Source organism: Triturus cristatus, chromosome 8, assembly GCF_964204655.1.
Source record: "Triturus cristatus chromosome 8, aTriCri1.1, whole genome shotgun sequence".
Lineage (NCBI taxonomy): Eukaryota > Metazoa > Chordata > Amphibia > Caudata > Salamandridae > Triturus > Triturus cristatus.
Genome location: NC_140591.1, coordinates 969,223,441 through 969,242,732, shown reverse-complemented (window position 1 = coordinate 969,242,732; position 19,292 = coordinate 969,223,441). Strand labels below are relative to the sequence as shown.

Below are 19,292 nucleotides of genomic sequence, written 5' to 3'. Positions count from 1 at the left end.
CCTAACAGGTGTCCGGGACATACACCCCTCGGTCAGTGTGTCAAACAGATATTCGGCCTTAGAAATTCTAGGAAGCCCTGATAGTTGTGAAAATCAGGAGATTTCCCCAGGAACAGTCAAAACAGCGACGGAATTCGATTCAGTCGTGACAACACCGATGTTTGTTGCTGAAATGCCCCATCTACCAGAGTGTGAAGCTCCTAGGAATAGGAATGAAGGAGTTGGGGCATTAGCGGATATATTATTGGCCTTAAAGGAAGACATTGGAAGGAGATTCTCAACTTCCGAGACTAACCAAGCCGACATTAAATCTTCATGTGAGGTCTTGGCGCAAAAGATTGAAGAGGTCTCTAAGAGGACTGATATTCTGGAAGGGGAAATCCCCAAGTTGAAGGAAGCCTTACACAGCTCCACTGCCGAAATGGATAAGTTAGCCCTCCAAAATAGAGAATTAAAAGACAACATTGAACGGCTCGGGAACCATGCCAGGAAGAATAATCTGAAAATTCTGAATGTCCCGGAAGATCTGGAAGGTAGCGATATAAAAGAATTTGTGATTGCACTCTTAAAGGGAACAATCCTTAAAGATGTTCCAGATCTGGACCTGTCCTCTGATATACAACGAGTTCACCGTGATCCTTATAGAAGGAATCCTACAAGTCCAAAACCGAGGAAAATCCTGGTGAACTTTCTCACTTATACATCTAAAGAGAAAATGTTATCTCTTGCGTTGAAAACAGGTCCAGTGAAGTGCAGCTTATACTCCAGCCCGTTTTCCTACACCATTAGGTCTGATATTTCCCATATTACGGCCATGAGACAATGGGAGCTAGGTAAAAGGTGTTAAGGTCCAATTAAGATTCCCGGCTCTCCTACGAATAATGTGGAATAACCACATGTATAATATTCATCAGATTGAGGAAGTAGATGATCTAATCGGGAAAATAAGCGAAAAAGAGGGAGAAGCTTCCTTGTAACAATTGCCAACAATCGATATTCCCACACCTATTTCTTGCTGAGTTTCTCACAGAGGGGTTCAGGAAATTATTATTTTTTTTTTTATTATGTGCATATAGTGTCAGGGGGATCTTGCCCTAAGAGCTTATGCTCAGAAGAGATGGGAGGGTTTCCCAGGGTAGTAAGGTAGGGACGTTGGGGCAGGACAGGGGCACGGGTGCAAGGGGGGAGTAGTGGAGGGACGGGGAGCACAGGTGGGGTTGCAAGGGGGAAAAATTCAAAAAAATATCCTCATTCTCAAAGAAACCTGGTAAATTTGGTAATAAGTAAGCAGTGTATGGAATATCTGAATAAAGCTCGGTTAAGGGGCAGTTACAATGAATAGATGTATTAATTTCATCTCATGGAATGTTAATGGACTCAGATGCCCACGGAGGCTTGGATTGGTAATGAAATATCTTGAACAAACTACAGCTCAGGTCTTCCTCCTTCAGGAGTCACATTTGAGTCTTTTGGAAAGCAGGGCTTCTTTTAGTAAATTCCGTTGGGTTGAGTCGTTCTATCCATCTGAGCAAGTAGGCCATACTAAAGGGGTGGTTATTTTAATTAGAACGGGTACTGGAGTGAGTATTAAATCAGTCTCCTCAGACCAGTCAGGTAGATGGATTACTGCACAGATTGAAATTGAAGGGAGGGAGTTATCCATAGCATCATTTTATGGACCAAATCTCGATGATCCAGCGTATATTTATAAACTACAGGCTAAGCTAACAGAAACCGCCTCCCCAATCATTATTGGAGGTGACTTTAATGTTCTTCTTAACCCTATTCGGGATAGATCCAATAATAGTCACTATGTTGGAAACCCTAATATTCGCCGTGGGATGATTAATATGATGCATGAGCTCGGTTTGGCCGATGTGTGGAGGGTAAAGCAAGGAGATAAGACAGGTTTTACTTTTTTCAGCAAGAAATATGGTCACTCCTCAAGAATTGATTATCTGCTAGCTGATAGGACTGTCCTGGAGAATGTTCTTGATATTTCGATCCTGCCCACCATCCTCTCGGACCATGCTCCTATATTTTTTTCTTTTTCATATTCAGGGGGAAGGAGTACCCCCAGTCCTAGATGGACATTAAAAAGGGCAATGCTCTCTAACACTGATATTATTAATGCTCTCAAAGCCTCCACAGTAGATTACTTCCGTCTCAATCTGGGCTCCACTTCCTTGGATTTTGTCTGGGATGCTTTTAAAGCAAACCTACGAGGTCAACTCCATAGTTTGATTTGCTCAAAAAATAGAGAAGAAATATTAACCTTTAAAAACTTGGAAAATAATATAAGCAAATTGGAGGACGAAAGGACAAATAATCCCCAGTACTCTAATGAAAAAATGACACAAGTCCATAAAGACCTTGATCATCTACGGCTGGTCTATAGAGGAAAATTAGAGACAAAAATCAAGGCACAGTGGTCTGTCCAAAATAGGCAACATTTTGAATATGGCGAAAAAGCGGGGGCTATTTTAGCCTGGAAAGCAAGGGCAGACCGTGCTAAAAATAACATCAGTGAACTAATAATCGATGAGAGTGGGGGGAGCTCAGGAAAATGGGAGGATATGCAGAGATGCCTTGTTTCCCTGTTTTCAGATTTATATAGAGAGGAGTCTATACCAAACTCATACAGTATTCAAAAGTGGTTGCAACTCAAAGAATTACCTGTTTTAACTGAAAGCAGCCGACTCTCTATAGATGCCCCTATATCAGAGATAGAAGTAAAACTACATATCAGCAGGGTTAAGAGTAACAAAGCTGCAGGGCTGAGGTGAAAGGAGAAGTCTACTAAGAAGCCGAGAGACTGGTGAAAGGAGGGACAGTGTGACAAAGTGAAAAGAGGGACAGTGTGACAAGGAGAGCAGAGAGACATCAATAAAGTAGTGGTAATGTTTTTATGCATGTTATTTTATTTGCAGTGGAGGTTTTTTTTTTTAGTAAATTAGAGTTACAGCTATTGAGGCTGTAAATCAAGCGATCGGCGCTCAGGAGACAGCGGGAAGGGAAGTAGCTCAGGGTGGAGGAGGGGTGTGGAGATGAGATGCTGGGGCAGAAGAGCAAGTTGGGTTAACAGTGAACAGCGGGAGGGGGTGATCTGGGCACGGGAGTACAAACAGCTGTTGGCCCATCACCTTCGGAAAAGCGAATCAATTTGTTTGCATGTATGAAATAAAGAAATGCAAATACATAGTGAAAGCGACTCCGTTCTTAAACAATGACAGGCGTGTTTAAAGTCAAAGCATTGCCATTTAGAAAAAAATAAAGATGCGAGGCGATGCGGATTGCTCGCTCCCACACCTCCCTGTGCATTTTACAATGTGTTTACTTACTTCAACGTCTGAGTTGAAACAAATAAGTAGGTAAATGAGTCTTTTGGATCTGACAACAAAAGTTAAAAATCCTCATCATATGCAGCTAAAAATCACAAATAAAAGCATTGATGTAAATCTAGATACAAACAATCCCAATCAGCATTTCTCTTGCGTATTTAATTTCGGAAACAGTTACATTCTTTTTTTGAATTGCGACTTCCAAGGGAAACAAAATGTTAATGTTGTTTTTCTTGTGCGTTCTTTACCTTGTTTGTTCTGCGTCGGTTCCTGAGACAATTCTTACCCCACATGTGTGAATTGCCAACAGGAAAATGTCAGTTGCAGCCTCGAGGGGTGTAAAGGAGACTGGACACGCGCACAGTGAGCGAAGGACGATCAATTACAAAATGCACATCTATGAAAAGTGCAAAGCTCGCACCTGCAGTGCATAAATGCTGTTAACAACGCGGAAGAGTTTACTTTTTAAACGTCTCATTATAATGTAATTTTCATCGGGGCTTTGTGTTTTTTTTTTTTGCACGAAATGTAGTGCTGGCTTACTTTCTGTCTCCGTTTCATGATAACGTTGAGGAGATGCAATAGAACTGGTTAAAAGGAATGTGGGGAAAGCGATCTAAAACGCATGGAAATGCTATGGACGGTGCAGCAGGGACAGGAAGTGGGAGGGTGCATTAGATAGCACCTCAATTAAGTCAGGAGCAGCGGACGAGCACAGATTAAATTTGAATTAATCTGTGCTTAGTCCCTGCTGCACAGCCAGTGTCGGAAGTGAAGTTTCGCCTAAATGGCCAATTACCAAACTAAGGGAGATAAAATAAGGGAGGGGGTGGCAAATGGTGATCACTTTCGTGGGCCGCTTTGATGTCCGGCTCGCTGAGGACATCAGAGCGACCGCGAAAGTGATCAGGCAGTGCTTTTCAGGCTGCCAAATGGTGCGCGCGCCCGGCGCACATACACTGTATTTGGAGGCCTGAAAAGCACTAGTTTGCACTTCCACATCCCCCTTTTACAAAAGCTCTCGCGAGAGCAGCGCTAAAGCGCTGGCTCAGACAAGACCTAAAAATGGGGAGAAAAAAAAGAAAGTCAGAGACAAGCATACACAGAGATAGAGAGAGAGGGAGAGAGAAGACAGACAGGAAGTAACAGAGAAAGAAAACTGGAGAGACAAGGAGAGAGCGAGAGAGTGACAAAGAGCGAGAGTGACAGATGGATAAAGAAAGCGGAGGAGAGAAAGGGGGGCAGAAAAAGAGAAAGGGAGACAGAAAAAGAGAGAAAGCAAAAGAAAGACAGAGACTAATAAAGAGAGCCAGGCAGGGAGAAAATGGGAAAAAGAGACAGTGAGAGGCAGATTAAGAGCCAGGAAGAGAGCGCGATAGAGAGAAACAAAGACTAAACAGAGAAAGACGGACAGAGTGAGAAAGAAAAGGGGAGAGAAGGAGCGATAGACACGCCACAAAGACAGGTACAGGGGAAAGAAATTGAGAGATAGGCACACACTGGACTGAATGAATATACCTTTCCTTCTAACGACGTTTTAATAAATATAACTACGAACAACCAGTTTCTATGTCCATGTATCTTTATTCCCTCCGCATCATTCGCAATCTACCTGTCTCAGTAAGTTTTTGTTTTGCCTCGGTCTGTCTCTTCCTTTCTCTCTACGTCCCCTACCGAAGTTCAGTTAAATCACAATCCGCCACAGCATCTGCGTGGATACACTTGTGACTTTAGCACAATCTGACCCCAGCATCTGGGGAGACAGCACTCTCTGCCGTCTTCCAGTGTGTCGAACGACAAAATAGACATGTACTACGTGACCAAAAAAAGACATTTTACACTAGCCATCCCCGTGTCCACGTCAATTACGAAATAGACGTCTTTTTAGATTCAAGAATTTCAAATCTAAATATACATCTGCATTTGCCTCAGATTTCTTCTTTGGGTTAAGAGTCAAACGGTAAAATAGGCAGGTCAAATTTAACAAATGAGAGAAGAGATACTGGAACTGCAGCTAAGAGGTTCACGAAGCCACAATAAAACAAGCCCAGTGAGAGCCAGCGGAGTCGGGGTCCTGCCCGAAAAAGCACGGAGACGAGCTGGGGATCCCAAAAAAATAGACCGGCGCTGGGGGTGGGTCCGGGCCCTTTTCAGAGAAGGTAGATGAGAAACCACGGCTTTTCCTGCTGAGCGTGGCGGCTGAACGACTGAGAATCGGGTAGAAAACAGCCAGAGAGATCTACACCCTGCCTAGAACGGAAGTAAGACTGCGAAAGGCCCGGCACTGAAAGCGGTGAGGAACGGCGGAGTAAGTAGACACATCGCCGGAGTGGGACCGAGTGGGGCGTCGATGATGGAGGCCGGGGGGAGCCCGAGCCCGCAGGCTACTAGCCCTGTAACTCAGCCGCCTACCACAGAGGCGCCCTCCGGGCCCCCTTCTTCTGCTCCTTCTCCCGGAGTCGCCAGCACCAGCTCTCCCGGTTCGGGTTACGCCTTCCAACGCTGGAAGTACCGCGGCGCCTTCACCTTCTGGGAGGAGAAAGGCAAAAACATCACGGTGCAGTGCGGACTGTGCCAACCCAAGGTCAAACTCCTCTCCACGGCTCGCACCTCCACCAGCAACCTCAAGAAGCACCTGCAGGTGAGTTAGTGAAGGGGGTGAGGGGACGAGAGAGGTATTCCACTACCAACCTCAAGAGGGAGCTGCTTATTCAGCCGTGCTGACCCACTACGCGAGGACGGGGATTGGGCCTACCTCGGGCGAGCGATACGGTGTAGCGATACTTAACCGCAAGAAGCGTTTAGGGTAAAATAGTACGCAAAAACGGGGAAAGAGGGTGGGAGATAAATTGCTCTGCTTTCGGTAGAAGAGGGTGTCGGGATCTGCTAAAGGATTAAGACAGGCAGTAACAACCGACGAAGAAAGGGGAGGACCGCTAAAGGAAAGGGGAAAAAAACAGACTAGGGATCTACAGATGGAACGGGGATTGCTTTTGGGAAAAAAGAGCGCAGGAACTGGAGGGAACAAGCATTGGCCGCACGCGCGCCTCGCGCTTAAAGTTAAAAAAAGAACAGTGGTGCGAGACGCCGGCGTTTAAAAGAGCGGTGGGCGGGGCTTAACGATTTCTATTCGTTGGTCTGGGTTACCTGCTAATTAGAAGCCCTGGAGCAGAGGAAACCAGCCAGGCGGAGCGTGGCGCGCGCTTGGGGGCGGGGGAGCGGACCCTTTGAAGTGCTCCCAAAAAGCGGATTGCATGGCGGCGTGATGCGCGTGATTGTGCGCGTGCTAGCCATGCAATCCGCTTTTTGGGAGCACTTTTCAAACCCGTATTCTATAGTCTCGCTTTGCGATCGCTTACGCGATAGCAAGGCGAGACCTAAAAAGAACCATTTTTATGTTATCAACAGGTTATACTACACTCCCAAGAAAATAGCTAAGTTTGCTCCCCTTGTATCTGCAAAATGCCCAAGATGTGAATTCTCCCCGGCTGATGATTTACACATTTTTTTCGATTGTGGGAAATTAAGGTCCTTCTGGCAGCAAGTGGAATATGCACTCCATGCCATTTTCAAAGTCAAGATCAACTTGAACCTCCCGTTAGTAATTTTTGGCATTAATAATGATTTGATGAACTGGATGACTGCAACACAAAAAGGTCTGATTATGTATTTAATCCTTATTGCCAGAAGGGAGATATGTAAGCTGTGGAAAGATCCATCACCCCCACTGTATGAAAAATGGTTGAGGGCCTCATTCAGTGCTGCCCGACTAGATCTTGGACATTTGGATGGTATGGAATTTAGCATTTGGTCACCACTTGTAATTTGGGGTAGAGACTTGAGATTGATCTAGTACCCCCAGGTCCTATGATTATACCTAGCTTCAAAAGAAGTTGGCCTGGGTAGGTCTATAGCTAATGCAAAATGCAGATGCCAGGTGGAGTTCAGGTCCATAGGATGGCTTACTGCTCTTTATTGCAGGTGCTATATGGTGAGATGAGGACAAAAAAAAAAAAAAAAAGAATGGATGGCCACACAGGATTCTGCATTGAATTTGACACTTGACGCAATAAAAATTGTTAAAAAAAAAAAAAAAAAACAGAATGGATTTCCAGCATTGGCTCTTTCATAGATTTATATATTTAACTTATTCTCTGACATCGGGCTGGGAACCCTTTGTAGTCCATGTTAACAAGTCAGTGTTCCAGCCAGTACAGCAACCAACATTTATAACTAATTAAAACAGCCATAGACAACATGAAGCCCATCCACTTCATCCAGCCAATCAGATAGAGGTATCCAGAGTTCCAACCCTCGTCGGAGGCATCAGCTGTCAGCATTTCTTCTGCATGTGCATTAGTCAACACTGAATCTTTTGAGCTTTACACATTTTCTTCAAATTGTGTTGCGTTTTTGGACTTATGTTTTAGAACGCTGAGACTTAATTTTTTAATTAAGACCATCGCTGAAGTTTTGCATTGAAAATCACTTTTGAACCCATGTGAGGGGTGGCTAAAAAAGATCTTCGCAGGGGTGCTTTTCCACCTGGTTTGCAAACTTCGCCTCTCTTTTTGTCACTGTTTTTTCTTCTTACAGAAGCAAATACTTCTGATATGTTATGTTTTTTATCTCCAGTTATGTTTAGACATGCAATAGATTGTTCCTAACTTTATGTTTAGGTCAATAATTACTCCTGTGGTATATACCAAAGCCTTCCTTTCAATTTCATATTTGAACAATCCATTGACAAGGTACATACGTGTTTAAAAATTAATACTTATTTCTTTACAGTTTCTTTGGTGGCTGGTTGTGAATGTACAATTAATACCTCTCCATAACAGCTTCAGCTTCAAGATTTATTTCAAGCCTTTTGAGTGGTTCCTCAGACACTAGACAGCGCCCAATGCTCATGTACTGCTTCCCAAAAATGGGCACAGACACTTTGTCATCTAACTTATTACAAACTATTGCTTTCTTCCTACATCTTCTGAAATTATAGCTTCCCAAGGGTGTCTATATTAATTGTCCAAATATTGCCCTCCGATGCTTTAGTTCCACTGTTGGTTCTCCTGGATGCCGCTAATGGAAATAGATGACAACATAGAGTGAACTCAGGTTTATGATAATGCTTTTGAAGCTTAACCTCTAGCTTATGTCTGTTATATCACCCTGCAAATAATTGCAAGGGTGTTATTTACTAGATATGCATTCACTATAATGAGACAAGGTCCTGAAACTTTGCTTCAGAAAATAGTTTCAAACCGATAGCTGCACTAGTCTCACAATACTTGCAGTTATAGTCTGCTGGCTGACACCACTCTTAATTTGCCGAATCCAGTTTTGGTTAATCATTTCATTCTTTCAAAGTAGATTCATAGTACCTGCTTGCAATGGCCGTGATACTTTACCTTCACCCATCTGTTATCTATATATGTATTTATATCTGTGGAACTGCGTCTACCTACTTTTTGGAAATTGCAGTGAAGCAATGAGTTTGTGCTTTATATGGCACAGAACACCAGTATAGCTTTATTTCTCAAATGCTCCTTGTTAGTTCATGTACGGATGCATGACACGTTCTGTGAATTGTATGACAGACACTCCTGGTGCATACATGTACTACCTACCATACGTGGTTGCATTACAGTTTTTGAGATGCACACTGAGAATTTCTTCGCACTCCCACTCATCTTTGTGTAGAGGTGGTACTGCATAGATCAAACTTGCTCCTCTGTACCAAAAGCTGCATAGTCCATTTTTGAAGCCCAATTATGCACCTCTCCACAGCTAATAGGATTACTGTTGTTTCTTTTGCCTTTACAGATACCAATGGGTCTTACATTGGCAATTCCCACTATAGCCCCGACCATCGCCTTTCTCCAATACTAAAGGAAGAGCTCATTTCTTCTGCTGGAAACTCTTCCGTTGTCCATCAACTTGCATTCCCAGCAGAAGACGGATCTATGATAAGGTAATTTGAAATTTTACACAATGTGGTAAGGTATCCAAAACACTTTTCGCTAAGTTTTTAAAAGATTTATGCTATATATAAAATCACCTGTTTAGCATGCAGATGTTATAATTTCTCTTGAGCTCATGTTTGAGTGTTCTTGTCGATGTCATTTCCATGTAAGTTTTTTTATGGTGTAGCTGCACCATTTAGTATGAACTCTGTCATTGTACCATCTTCACAATTTGTGCCTGAAAATGGCATGTATCTTTTTTACCAATGGAATATTGATGGGTAAAATCAAATCACTGTGCACACGTGGCAGATAAGCATTTGAATGATGAGAGCCAACATAGATGCTTCTTAGTTGTCTAATTTTTAGCTTCCTTGATTTCACAACTTTAGGATTGAATTAACACAAAGCCAACACTGCTGACATTAAAGTCTTATGAGGTGATAAAGTGATATGGAGGTAATTATGGATAAGGCTAGGTTGTTGTCCGGCGCAACATACTTAGGTAATGGATGCCTTATGTCACTACTGCATTTAAAGTGATTTCATAACCTTGTAGTGCATATCATGTCACATTGGTTTAAATTCACATATGCAGAAAATAGCACCACAGTAACTTTTTCTGTTGCATACTTCCTCGCCTTTGAATACCCGACAGTTGCCAGACTGAATCTGGAAACTTATCACTGCAGTACTATTGCTCTCCGCTGGGTGGCATCGTGCTGGCTCCATACTGTCGGTAGTGGTGAAAGTAGAGCCGCATATCAGGAACATTTCTGCTCAGACTTCAGTTTCTTTCTTTCTGCTGTTTCTTACGTGGATCTGGAGCTCCACTCCTGTTTTTGTTGTTTTTTTTTTACAATGCCTAAACAATCTTTCAGTGTGATAGGGAACAATGTCTCCATAGAAGACGAGTGCAGGAAGCAGATGTCATCAAGAACCCACATGAGTTGTCTTTGGTGCCTGCGTTCAGGACACAACTCCAAGTCATGTTACATGTGGGCCTCACCGACTGAAGATGTTCCAAAACTGCAAGGCAAAATTGAGTATTGCCAAAAAGTCACGGCCTTCGCATAGGTCCTACTCGCGCTCAGTCCTGGCCCTAGACTCGATCCCGAGGCTGCTCCCGCAACCATTCAACTTTGCGCTCCAGTAATCCAAAGTCCAAGCACAGTAAAGCACAAGGAGCTCTTCTCCATCCCTCCATTTTGAATCCAATGAGAAGGTGCAAGGATGTCAAGATGCAAGTCCAAACCCTTTTTACGTCTCCAGTTATGGAACAGATGCCGCAGTTTATCCCAATGTACCCCAAATGTATTTCCTGGGTCACTGTCAATGCTGCAGCAAATTAAGACCTTCAAAGAAGGCATGCTTCAAATTTCTGGTGCACCTTGTGCCACTTGTAGCGTTCCATCGGGTACCATGGGACCTCAAGTGCATCCAATGACGTTAACACTGTCTGGTTCCTCCCCAGTGCTATCTGCCCCCTTGTTACTCATTACTGGTACTGTATCAATTCTGGTACAGACTTCCACTCTGGTCCCACATTACATGCTGATTCCTGCCATCATTAAGGTGTTGTTGATGCATTGGGCGTTTGAGGATGATCTGATGCCAATGCCATTGACCGCCCTGATCCAACTTTGGTGTGAGCCAGGCCACTATCGTACTATCAGATACCCTCTATCGAAACCAAAACAAATGTTGTGACTGAAATTCTGCAACCGGGACCAGCGACTTCTGAGCTCTTACTTTCCTTTAATGATGCCCTCACAGCCATTTTGATGGCTACTTGGTCGAAACTTTGTTCTTACTCATCTGTGAATAGAAAGCCAGATATCACCGCCTTCAACGCCCACCAAATCGCTTTAGTTTGCTTTTAGCTTTGCATGGCTAACCAGTGAGGGCAGGATGCAACATTTTTTCCTAGGTTGGCAAACCATCACGCCCAACAGTTGGGTCTTTGACATCTGGTAGGCACAATGTGGGTGTCAGTGCATATGTTCACCAAACATTACTCTCAATACAAAAAAGGATTGGGTCTCTGAAGGTCTCAAACTAATAATTCAATATAAGCTGAAGTGTAGATACACACTTCTTTTGTACCATGTACGCCTCTCCGTTTTAGTATGAGGTAGTCACCATCAACTTTATACCATTCAATTTTTTAAAACAAAATGTATAAAAGAAACTACAAATTCCTTTTACAAATGGCAGTCCCCAATTTTTGTATTATCTCCCCTGTCCACAATACAGGAAGAGTCAGTCAAGTGAAATCTTGAATGCACAAACAAAGTGTGAAAAAAATTGTGAAAGACGAGATGACACCTCACGTGCGCACCACCAATCGAGCTCGCTGGTTGGTACTCACCAGCTATGCCCACTTTTATCATCATTGGTTGTCATCTCGCTTATAAAAATTATCATAAAGTGTCCAAAAACAAAAAGTGGTGTTAGATAGTGAATCAATCACATCCCACGATGCGACCAATGTGAATGTAAAATTTAAAAAAGGATGCACTTTTCACAAGACCAACTTTAGTATTCCTCCTCTGTGCACCTTATTCAAATTAAAAAGGTTGCTTATCATACATACCATTATACTGTGCCAACATGTTTCATCGCCACAACGATTTTAGGCAATTTCTTCAGGGCAAACAAGGTCGCCTGGCACCAGTGATGGACACTTCAAAAACTTTTTCGGGGACTGCCAAAAGTAAAAACAGACACACAAACCTCATTAAAATATTCCAAGTCTCTACAAATGGTAATTTTTACACATAAACTTTGACCAGGATGTGTAATTTACCCTTACTGAGCCACACTTCCTCGTACCAGCTCGTTTTTATAGGTCACACATTGGGCTCCATACATGAGTCCTCACAATAGGATTCGCATTCAGCAGTAATACAAATCTAAGAATGACAAAACATATAATTAATCACAAGATGACCCCAATGCTTATATTCCTTCATATATTGGACCATCATAAAGAAATTCATAAAAAAATGGCTCAGATGTCAACAGGGTTACAGCACCTCCATTGAATGTCTGTCATAGTTTGCCAAATACTCTCGTAGTTCAATATTTTGAACCTTACCACAAATTCACAGCGCGTTCCACTCATCTTATCAGCTATCTCTATATTCAAAAAATGTCTCGCTTAAAGCAGTTATGGGAACACGACTATCATTCCATGGCATCCCTCAAAAAATTCCAATATTCATAGGAAAATCCCTTCATCCGCACGTCTCTGCTAAATTAACCGAGACGCCGAACATTTTAAAACAACCACTCTGTTTCAAACGAGCATCCATTCTTACCACCCGGGGCCTCACGGAGCTTCTTGTCTCAACCGGTTGGTCTTCGCGGGCTGACGCCTACATTTCAATGCTCTTGCGAGACACCGCCGATGACGTCAAGCTGCCCTAGCGTTAATCGCCATCTTAAATTGGGATTCCCTGCATACATTTGATACTTTTCCTCTCCCGATTTCTGCACAAACCGGAACCTATCCATATCGTTTTATTTCAATACATGTAATGTAGCATTTTTATACATCTATTCCCGATTCCTAGACTCGTACAAACTGTCATTTTTATTATTATTTTTATTTTTATTTTCCTGCTCACAATTGTCGAACTTTTTCGGGTTTGTCTACATTTATCAATCAAAACAAGGAACATTGTGTGTTTTCTAAAACATTACCTTGCATGTCAAATTATACTTTAGAGCTCATCAAATTTAAAGATATGATGCAGATTACTATCTCATACTGTATGTATTCGTACCAGCCGATATTATGCGAATGTCCATTGATACACGGCATGTTCTCTTAGTATCCAACATTACAACAAAGAGGAAGCAGGCAACACGTTGGGTGTTGCCCTAGCCTAGAACTTCCTCCGCATGACATACACCATTGGATGCCAGACCCAGGTGGAATTACAAGCTGATATGAACGCCATGCGTGTAAAATCTTCAATGTCATATACTCAAAGGGTAAATCTCAGAGCGTTACACATACTATATCTCAAAAACACCAAAGGAAGCACATATTGCCCAGCATCTCATTTCCCTATCATCAATATTTTGCCTTATTCCATTCAATTTGATCGTTCAACCCAATTTGATCGCTTCTCTCTTGGCAAATCCAACGGGCCTCTTTTGAGGCCAGCAAGCCCTCAATATTATGTGGGTCTCCTACTATTTTCTCAAGAATTACCCAGGTGAAAGTATGCTTATTGTACAGAATAAACCAGTTTGCCGCCTGGCCTGATGAACTAGGATCACCGCCTAAAGTATCAAAGGAAGTAAGAAACCTCGAAATGACCATGGGCTCCAAGCTATCAATGAATGCCCAAGTGGACAAACTAGCAAGATCAAGCTTTGTCACTATAAAAACGCTGCGAGGAATTTCCCCTCATTTGGGATTTCCACACAAGATCCAAGCTACCATCTCCCTTGTTCTGTCCAAACTTGATTACGCCAATAGCCTCTACCACGGATCACCTTTAACAACCATGAAAAGACTACAAGGGATTCAGAACTCGGTTACCAGACTACTCTTGCATATCAAACCGCGAGACCACATCTCACCTGCCTTGAAAGCCCTGCATTGGTTACCGGTTGCCAGAAGATCCACGTTCAAGCTACTTTGTATCACCCACAAAGCAATACATGGAATGGGACCGCTCTTCATCAGGAATAAAATCACCAAACACATTCAACAAAGGAACCTCCGCTCTAAAGGGGCATCTCGCCTCAAAATCCCAAGATACAAGAACAAACCATGGGTGGCACATCCTTCTTTGTTCAAGCAGCCAAACTATGGAACTCTTTAGCCCCCCAACATAAGATCCACCGACAACCACCTTATCTTCAGAAAACTACTCAAGAATTGGCTCTTCCAACATAAGCACCATACGCAAATGGAATTTTACAGCATATCCCTCTGTATATTAGCATTTATTTTCACTATAGATATGTACGTATCTTAGTGAATTGCTTTGTATAAACATGTAGAATAATTATTTTGTTAAAAAAAAATCATCTTTGGTCTACGTGTACTAGCTTCCATTGTGCATCTATGTACCTTCCATGTACTTGGATCTGTATGTCTGTTACTTTTCTCCTGAAAAAGCATATCCAATGCACTACCCTATTTTACATCCTGTACCTCTATCAATTTCTTTAATCTACATATACTTACCTCCTTTAGGCATCCGTATATCTTCAATGTACTTATGGATCTATATATTTATCTCTTTCTTCTAATTTAGCATTTCCAATGCACTACCCTATTTCTCAGCCTATACTTCTCTGAATATATCTTCTAGCCCAACTTTCTGACTCATCTCAAACTTCTTTCTACTACTCTTTCCAATGCACTCCCCTATCCCTCACCCTATACATCTATCAATATATCCTCTACATCCACTCTCTCATTTATCCCAAACCCCATACCTCTACTATGACCCCCAAAATAACCGTTTCTAGACTCTCTCCTACTCTACCCCTCCTTGCATCATCTGACAACTCTTTTACTATACCGATCACCCAAAACAAACCTTTCTAAACTCTTTCCCTACAAAACCCCTTTTTACTCATCAAAAGCCTCCTCTTACTGCTATGACCTCCAAAAAAAAAAAAATCCAAATGCTTCACTTTTCTATCCCTCCACTATCCTTTTCAATCAAAATAACAGACTAACATGTTCACTTCTCAAATTCCATATTCCACTATACTAATTCACCACTAATCCTTCATGGGTTCCAGAGTAGCGTGCTACTTGCCAAAAAAGCTCTTCAAAACCCCATCAGGGGTAGCAAGCGCTATATAAATACAAACCTCTTTCCCTCTTCTATCCCGCCACCTACCCTTCTTTATCCAAATAACTGAATAACATATCCACCACTCAAATTAATTCATATTTCACTATACTAATTTTCAACACTAATACTTTATGGGTTCCGGAGTAGCGTGCTGCTCGCCAGAAAAGCGATTCAACACCCATCAGGGGTAACAGGTGCTATATGAAAGCAATCCTTTCTTTCCCTTCTATCCCTCCGCTAACCTTCTCACTCCAAATAACTGACTAATATCCACCACTCAAATTACTTTCATATTTCACCATACTAATTCACCACAAATCCTTTATGGGTTTCCAGAGTAGCGTGCTACTCGCCAAAAAAACAATAGTGCTTCAAGACCCCATTAGGGGTAACAAGTGCTATATAAATACAAACCTTTTTTCCTCTTCTATCCTTCTGCTATCATTCCGAATCCAAATAACTGACTAACCTATCCACCACTTAAAATTACTTGCATGTTTCACTATACTAATTCAACACTAATCCTCTATGGGTCCCGGAGTAGCGTGCTACTCGCCGAAAAAGCGCTTTGACGCCTCGTCAAGGGTAGTAAGCGCTATATAAATGCAATTACAATACAATACAATACAATGTATCTCTTAATGACACCCCTCAATGCGCCCTTTACTGTCCCCAGGCCCAGTTCTTTTTTTTTTTTGTGTGCAGAACCTTCCCCACCTCCCTGTATAATGCTGCTTCTAACTAGGAAATTGAGTCAGTTGCCATAGTCTGTGACTAAAGTAAATGAAAAGGATACAGGGGAAATGTACTAACCAGTGGGTTGTCAGGTAGCATATTACACTCTGATGCTGCAGGAAAGTATTTTCAACAGCCAGTTATTGATGTGATATGGTGTGCTGACAAGTTGTGATCAATCGCTAATAAGTAAGAGGGAGCTCCAGTGCCCTGTTGGATGTATTGAAGTAGCTAGTTATCAATACCAGTTAAAGTCACTACCCAAATAAGTGTTCCTTGAGGATTGGACAGATATGTCTTGGTCACTGACTTGAAGAATTCTAGAGTATTAATGTTATGACCATGTGTGTTATCTAGAATGTTAAATGCCTAAATGGACTCCCAACAGCTATGAGAAAGGGACCCTCAGAATCAGTGATAACATATTTACATTTCAACAGTAAGAATGTGTGTGTAATTTTGCAGATTCTTCTAGAAAATTTTAAGTACCCAGCAAAATATGTAAGGCATTGCCTAGAAGTTGTTGTTAGCTGTTTTTTTTCTTAGCAGCGAGGTAAGCCTTTTTAAACATTAAGATCTGGGTATTGTGTCTGGCACAAAACGCCGGCATTTTCATCGTCTTAGTGGGATTAAGGCCACGGGCATTCTTTGCCATCAAGGAGATAGAGCTTTTTGCTAATGTTATGTCTGTCAGTCAAGAAATATGTTTCGTGTGAATGCCAGACATGTGACTGGAAGCCAGTCCATCAAGCCTCACCCCTTGTATGCCAACATCTGTGTTAATATGCTAATTGTGTTTTTAAATAGTTTAATTTGATGTTTATTTACTGCCAGGCTCTTTGGCACATCTGGCAGTTCTGACGCTAATAAGTAGGATTAATGGGTTTCCTCCTATATATCTTCTTCCATAAGAAAAAACATTTTATTGAAAATAGTATAACTACTTTTCTTTACATATGGCTATAATTCCTCAATTGTTTTTGGCCACAATGGGTAGTAACATTTAAACCCCAGTGGGAACATAGCCTTTGGATATATGGATAGTGTCAATGTAATGCCACGAATGAGGGGAGATGAAGAGACTAGGTGCATGGAGGGGCATACTTTGAGCCCTTTAAAAATGTAAAGCTGTTACAATTACTTTTATGAATGACAGGGATTAGCCTGGCCTATTACTAAAAACAAGGTCCCCAACAAGTTGTTAAAGGGGGAGTCAGCAGGAACTAGGAGTACCTAGGTCACCATTTTGATAATAGTTTGTGACTTGACCAGTAAGTTTTTGATTCTTGTTTGTTGTTTAATGTGTTTGCCCTTCCTTATGTTTTCTCTTTAGTAATCCCCTCCATCGGGCAGATTGTCAAGAAACAAATGATCCCTCAATGCCTCCGAAGTTGGTGATGGAAGACTTTGAACAGTCTGATACTTCTCTTCACTGTAAGTAGTATTTTTATGAACCTTCTTTCTACACTTCCAGGTTGGAATAGGTGGCAAATTAGTTTTTTCTGTTCCTTTGGGAAACAATACTAGAACCCACACTCTTCTCTCCCTTGCCTTGGTCAGATCAAAGCTGGTTTCATCATCTCTGCCATCACCCAAAGGTGGTCTAGCAACCCATCTTCAGCTTATACTGTACCCCTGGATCATGATGAACAGTACCTTTATACAATGAGTAAAGATACTCAAAGCCTTTCTCACTATATCTGTCAGGTTGGTCAATAGTACTTGCACTGCTATAATTTCTGGTGGATACTTATAACTGCAGATTCCTTTAGAATATTCCACAGGCGCCAGACTGGATCTGGAAGTTTTCATAGCGGTACTTCCGCTTGCCCAGAGGCAGCATCATGCGTCTCTGCGTTGGCCTTGTTCTGCCCCAGAAGTGACGAAGCAGAGCTGCATGAAAGAGAACTCTAGTGTGCCGACATCCGTTCTTTTCTTTCCCTGCCTTTGTATGCAGATCTAGAGCTCTACTCCCTTTCGTTGGTTGACCAATTCCTTTTAAAATTCCAGTATGCAGGGGAATTATGTCCCCGCCGAAGACTACAGGGCTCAAACCATGCTGCGACTGTCGAAAGCAGAGGCTGATGACGGACCTGCATTGGTTCTGCCTCTGTTTGGGTTCACAGCGAAGAATGTACCCTCATGCACCCGTAAGCAATCTGGTGTAGTCAGACAAATCTGTATGTTGCCAAACAACTAAAGAAATCGTAAAGCTCACGTAAGTCCTGCTTCCACTCCACGTTGTGGGCATGGACTTGTTCCACTCATATGGCCGCTCCCAGCTGGTCAAGGTGGGATTCAACCACATCCGGCCACCTTTTGTCCAAAGAGAAGTCAGGAGGGCGGCAAGGTGCCAACTGATCTCGTTCCCGATCCACAGTTGTGGAGCCGGTATCACATCTGGTCCTATTGCACCTGACTTTACCAGGACATCGATAATGCAGAAGGTTGAGGCCTTTAAGGAGGCCATGCTGCTTATTATTAGTAGTCTTCTGGTTCCTCTAGTGGACCTTTGGGCCCCAAGAATCTGCAGGGGCCCTCCAGTCAGGTACCCACCGGCAGATCCATCCTCTGTTTCACCTGGGCCCTTAGCATCCACCTTGGCTTCCACACTTTCTCCTCTGCAGGCTTGCACTCCAGCTTCAAGATCTACATCAGTCCTTTCTCCACCGATGTCAGCCCCGACGTCGCAGGCACAAAAAAAGCTTGCCTCTTGCCCATCAGTGAAAAGGCATGTGGCCAGGCACCATAGACCTGCTCTGGGTGACTCCTTAGAGTTTGGTGGTCCAAGCGTCCACCAGTAAGGTTAACCGTAATGCATTTGTTCCAACCCCTCCGGATGGGGAGTTGAAAAGGATTAAGGCATTCAGAAAGCTTATGTTTTCCTCTGCCAGTTTGGCTTTGGGATCTGTTAATGCGGTGTGCCTATTAGGCAGCTATTTGCACACCCTTTGGGACATGGCTAGCGAAATCTTGCCAGCAACTGACTGCTTGGAGCATACGGTGAGCATTAGTGTGGTGCTCTGCCACCATGCTGGGGACCTACAGGTGTCTCTAATGGATATGGATTGTGATGGGTCTCGCCACTTTGGCAAAAACTCTTATTTTAACCTGGAGCTCTTTAAAGTAAGCGGAGCTACAGCACATTCCTTGGGATTCTCTACCCCTACCAGCAGTTTCATCAGCTGTCATGACCATTTCGAGGCTACTCTAGGTGGCTGCCGTATAGGCATCACAGCAACAGTCACCCATATCTTTTCTTGGATAAGGACGGAGAACAAGCGGGCATCGTGCAGGTCACCATGGCCACCATTCAACACAGCGCTCCCCCGCTGCAGCATCAGCCTCCATGCTGCTTTAGTTTGCCCTTAGTTGCACACTGCCGCCAAGTGGGAGGCAGGATCAAACATTTTCTTCCA

General features: G+C 42.8%; 1 protein-coding gene across 2 annotated transcripts in view; it reads left to right on the top strand.

Annotated features, from left to right (window-relative positions):
• Window positions 1-19,292, top strand: part of OFD1 (OFD1 centriole and centriolar satellite protein) — a 449,276-nt gene that overhangs the window by 334,511 nt on the left and 95,473 nt on the right. For both annotated transcript variants that reach the window (XM_085622492.1, XM_085622491.1), the window contains exons 17-18: window positions 9,165-9,312; window positions 17,207-17,307. In XM_085622492.1, coding sequence (XP_085478618.1) covers window positions 9,165-9,312; window positions 17,207-17,307 — 249 coding nt within the window. The remainder of the gene's footprint in view (window positions 1-9,164; window positions 9,313-17,206; window positions 17,308-19,292) is intronic.